The following is a 1,154-nucleotide window of genomic DNA, read 5'->3' on the forward strand; positions in this document are numbered from 1 at the left end:
TGTGTGTGTGTGTGTGTGTGTGCAGTCTCTACATCAAGGCGTTCCTCTCTTGTTCTTCAGTCGTCTTCTTGCCCCCTTTATTTGCACGTCTTATAACTATAATGAAGATAATAACTGCAACAAGATGATAAAAAAAAGTTGGAAACAGCTGGAAACAACACACCGCAGACACTAAACTAGATAATAACATCTGACCGTACGGTATGATGGCTGTCAGTTCATGTGTAAGTTTGTTTTTCCCAGATAACAGACTTTTATTTGAGAGTTTTTCAGTCTTACCGCAGAATCCCAGAGTGCCAACCAGGATCCCAATGGTGGGTCCCATCCCCAAACGGAAGGCACGTTCATCTGGTGCAAAGTAGCAGTAGCCCAGCTCGGTGCAGTTACATACTCTCACTGGTATAGAGATTAGAAACACACATTAAACTTTTATAACAGACATGATGTGCAGTAAAGTGCCATAGTTAGTTGTAATTTCCCCACTGGGCATCAATAAATTACTAGACTTTAACATTTGCAACTGAGGTTAATCTCTGTATAGAAATCCCATTAAAAGACACAAACCAACAATCTCTTATCTCAGCCCTTGAAATGGTGTAATCTGTCTTTTCCTGCTAAAAAATGTAAATAAAATGAAAATACAGTATTTAAATACCTATTGATGGATTCTGACTAAGCTGTAAACACATATAATTCTTTCAGAAATTTGTCAAAAAATAACATTGTATGATTTAAAAAAATCTTAAAAAAGGCTCAGCCATTTCCTAAAACCACTGGCCACTGTAGTGGATAAACCGTACATTTGTTGGGGACCATTTTCAGATGTGTTTTCAGAAATACATGTTAGTGTACTGTTTAGCTGTAACTTGAGAAGGTTTGTGTACCGGCTTCCTTTTTTTTCTCCTTCAACCTTGCATGTGTCGCTTAGAGCTATGTCGTTTCTTTGCTTTGATTGGATGTAGGTCTATTTAATTGCGTCCAGAGGCCTTTTAGTCGCTTCCAGGCTAATACCCATTTGCAAATTAGTCTAGTGATGCCAGACTAGATGAAAGTGGGATTGACTGAAAACAAATGACAGTGCCTGTGCTCATGGTAACAAAGGAACAATGTAGGTATTCGTTCAAAGATGAGGCTGAATCCCATTTCTCCATCTT

At 38.5% G+C, this 1,154-nt stretch overlaps 1 protein-coding gene across 1 annotated transcript in view; it reads right to left on the reverse strand.

The window, feature by feature from the left end:
- Positions 1–6: 6 nt before the first annotated feature.
- Positions 7–1,154, reverse strand: part of cdh17 (cadherin 17, LI cadherin (liver-intestine)) — a 15,363-nt gene continuing 14,215 nt past the window's right edge. Inside the window, exons 18-19 of the mRNA XM_032519394.1 lie at positions 280–396; positions 7–114 (exon numbers count right to left, since the gene is read on the reverse strand). Coding sequence (XP_032375285.1) covers positions 29–114; positions 280–396 — 203 coding nt within the window. The 3' untranslated portion in view covers positions 7–28. The remainder of the gene's footprint in view (positions 115–279; positions 397–1,154) is intronic.

The sequence above is a fragment of the Etheostoma spectabile genome, chromosome 6 (genome assembly GCF_008692095.1).
Source record: "Etheostoma spectabile isolate EspeVRDwgs_2016 chromosome 6, UIUC_Espe_1.0, whole genome shotgun sequence".
Taxonomy (NCBI): domain Eukaryota; kingdom Metazoa; phylum Chordata; class Actinopteri; order Perciformes; family Percidae; genus Etheostoma; species Etheostoma spectabile.